This window comes from Physeter macrocephalus, chromosome 7 (genome assembly GCF_002837175.3).
Source record: "Physeter macrocephalus isolate SW-GA chromosome 7, ASM283717v5, whole genome shotgun sequence".
Taxonomy (NCBI): Eukaryota; Metazoa; Chordata; class Mammalia; order Artiodactyla; family Physeteridae; genus Physeter; species Physeter macrocephalus.
In genome coordinates this window covers 145,506,324-145,509,157 of record NC_041220.1, presented here as the reverse complement: position 1 = coordinate 145,509,157, position 2,834 = coordinate 145,506,324, and the positions used below count along the sequence as shown (strand labels likewise).

The 2,834-nt window shown below is 71.3% G+C and overlaps 1 protein-coding gene across 1 annotated transcript; it reads left to right on the top strand.

Annotated features, from left to right (window-relative positions):
- The first annotated feature begins 6 nt into the window (after window positions 1-6).
- IDUA (alpha-L-iduronidase) lies at window positions 7-2,602 on the top strand. The gene is made up of 8 exons (XM_028492459.2): window positions 7-287; window positions 394-610; window positions 914-1,126; window positions 1,234-1,355; window positions 1,433-1,558; window positions 1,636-1,712; window positions 2,119-2,219; window positions 2,341-2,602. Exons 1-8 carry the CDS (start codon window positions 15-17, stop codon window positions 2,451-2,453), a joined length of 1,242 nt encoding a protein of 413 aa, XP_028348260.1. The 5' UTR covers window positions 7-14; the 3' UTR covers window positions 2,454-2,602.
- Window positions 2,603-2,834: the final 232 nt, after the last annotated feature.

Sequence of the window (2,834 nt, the reverse complement as noted above, 5' to 3'; positions counted from 1 at the left end):
CGGGGGTCCCCCGCATGCGGCGGCCCCAGAATCCCCGCCTGCTGCCTGCAGCCCCGCCGGCCCTCCGCGGCGGTCTCGGGGGCTGCTCAGGCGGGGCCTCTGCGCAGGGCGCGGGCAGCTCCATCTACATCCTGGAGCAGGAGGCGGCGGTCGTGCGGCAGATACAGCGGCTCTTCCCCAAGTTCGCGGACACCCCCGTTTACAACGACGAGGCCGACCCGCTGGTGGGCTGGTCCCTGCCGCAGCCCTGGAGGGCCGACGTGACCTACGCTGCCATGGTCGTGAAGGTGGGCCCGCCGCCGGGCCCTCCCCCGGGGGGAGGCCTTTCTCCCGGTGGCAGGGGCGGGCAGGCGGCCCCCGCGGTCGCGTTCCCAGCCACCCCGCTGCCCGCAGGTCATCGCACAGCACCAGAACCTGCTGGTGGCCAACACCAGCTCCTCCGTCCGCTACGCGCTCCTAAGCAACGACAACGCCTTCCTGAGTTACCACCCGCACCCCTTCTCTCAGCGCACGCTCACCGCGCGCTTCCAGGTCAACGACACGCGCCCGCCGCACGTGCAGCTGCTGCGCAAGCCGGTGCTCACGGCGATGGCCCTGCTGGCCCTGCTGGGTGAGCCCGTGCCGGGTTCCGCGTCGCTTCCTGCGGGGGCGGGGCCGGGACGAGGCCTCAGCTGGACGGGGATGTCGTTCGAGGCCAGGCGTAGCCTGTGCAAAGGCCCGCGGAAGGATGTGCCCTTCTGGGGGGCCGGGAGCATGTTTCTTGTCCCTCCCACCCCCCTCCCCAGCTCAGTGGGCCACAGAGCTTGTGGCGTGGCCGGGGACCTCCAGTGGAGGAGGGCAAATGGTGGGAAGCCGCGCCCTGGGAGGGTCGAGGGGCGACGACTCGGCGTGGTGGCCCCTCTACCCCCCGCAGACGGCGAGCAGCTCTGGGCTGAGGTGTCGCGGGGCGGGACGGTGCTGGACAGCAACCACACGGTGGGCGTCCTGGCCAGCACCCACCACCCCACTGGCCCCGCCGACGCCTGGCGCGCCACGGTGCTGGTCTACGCGAGCGACGACACCCGCGCCCACGCCAACCGCAGCGTACCCTTGACTCTGAGCCTGCACGGGGTGCCCCCGGGCCCGGGTAAGCAGGGCTCCCAGAGAGGGGGCTCCAGCCCCTGGGGTGGGGGTAGCTCTGGCGGGGCGGGGCCTGGAGGAGGCGAGGCCCGGCTCCAGCGTCCCGCTCCGCAGACGTCGTCTTTGTGCAGCTCTACATGGACAACTGGCTCTGCAGCCCCTACGGCGAGTGGCGGCGCCTGGGCAGGCCCGTCTACCCCTCTGCTGAGCAGTTCCGGCGCATGCGCGCGGCCGAGGTCCGCGGGGAGCGTGGGGTAAGGGGCGGGGCGGCCCCCGGGGTCCGCGGGCCCTGAGCCCCCGACTCCGTCCCCAGGACCCGGCGGCCGAGATGCCGCTCCCCTTTCCCAGCAGCGGCCGCCTGACGCTGCGCCCTGAGCTTCCTCTGCCCTCGCTCTGGCTGGTGCACGTGTGCGCGCGCCCGGAGGAGCCGCCGGGGCAGGCAAGTGCCAGTTCCCTTCCCCGCCGACGCCCCGGCAGCCCCCGCCCCCAACCAGTCTCGGTGCCCCTCTCCCCCAGGTGACCCGGCTCCGTGCTCTGCCCTTGGCCCGCGGGCAGCTGCTTTTGGTCTGGTCCGACGAGCGTGTGGGCTCCAAGTGCGTGAGTGCGGTCACCACCCCTACCCCTGCCCCCCGCCGCGCCCCTGGCCCCCAGATCCTCGGGGCCGTGGCGCCCATGTGGCCGCCCTCTGGGGCCCTTTGGCCACCCCACGCCGACTATGCTCTCTGCCACCCATACAGCTGCCCCCGCTGTGGGTACAAATGGCCCATGACTTTGTACCTCTGTGATGTAGCGTGGGGGCACCTACACAGGCCGTTTGCCCCTGGCACGTGTGCTGCAGACCCCTCCTCTCAGCCAGTGTGGCCCTTTGTCATTGCAGGAAGAGTGTCCTGGGCCCCGGGGAGGGGCCAGGAAGGGGGCTGGAGGGGAGTAGGGCTCTGGGCGCCCCCTGCCTGCCCGCCGCCCTGGCCCCCAGCCCTGGTCCTGCCTGACCTTCCCCAGGTGCTTGTGGACCTATGAGATCCAGTTCTCCCCGGAGGGTGTGGTGTACCTGCCCATCAGCAGGAAGCCTTCGACCTTTAACCTCTTCGTGTTCAGCCCAGGTGTGCCTGCTGCCTCAGTGCAGTCCCCGTGGGGAGGGGTCCAGGGCCTTTGGGCACCTGGAGTTTGGGGGCATCAGAGGGGTTCAGGTTGAAGAGCAGGCACGTACCTTTGTGTCCTCAGACACGGCTGTTGTCTCCGGCTCCTACCGGGTTCGCGCTGTGGACTACTGGGCCCGACCAGGCCCCTTCTCGAGCCCCGTGTGGTACCTGGGGGCCCCTTCTCGAGCCCCGTGAGGGCCCCTGCTGCCCCGCGACTGGACCCGTGCTGGCCGTGAGCCTGGGCGGCCAGAAGCCATGCCGGGCCGGACTGCCGTCAGCCTCCCAGCCAGGCGCCCCTCTGTCCATCCCCTCCTGCCTCTCATTCGCCCCATTAAAGCGCCTTTGCGCGCGCAGTAATGGGGACGGCCTTGCTGGTGAGCGCTGAGCAGACGTGAGGCCACCCCCGCCTGTGGGAGCCGGGTTGGGACTCGGGTCGAGCGCACACAGGTGTGAGTTGCCACTGGGGTACCCGCCCTGCGCGCCTGGGGTCTCTGGCGTCACCGCTGGGTGCAGCAGGCCCCATTCCCAGCTCCTGCGCCAGGAGGGCCCAGAGGGTTCCCACTTCCTGAGGCCCAG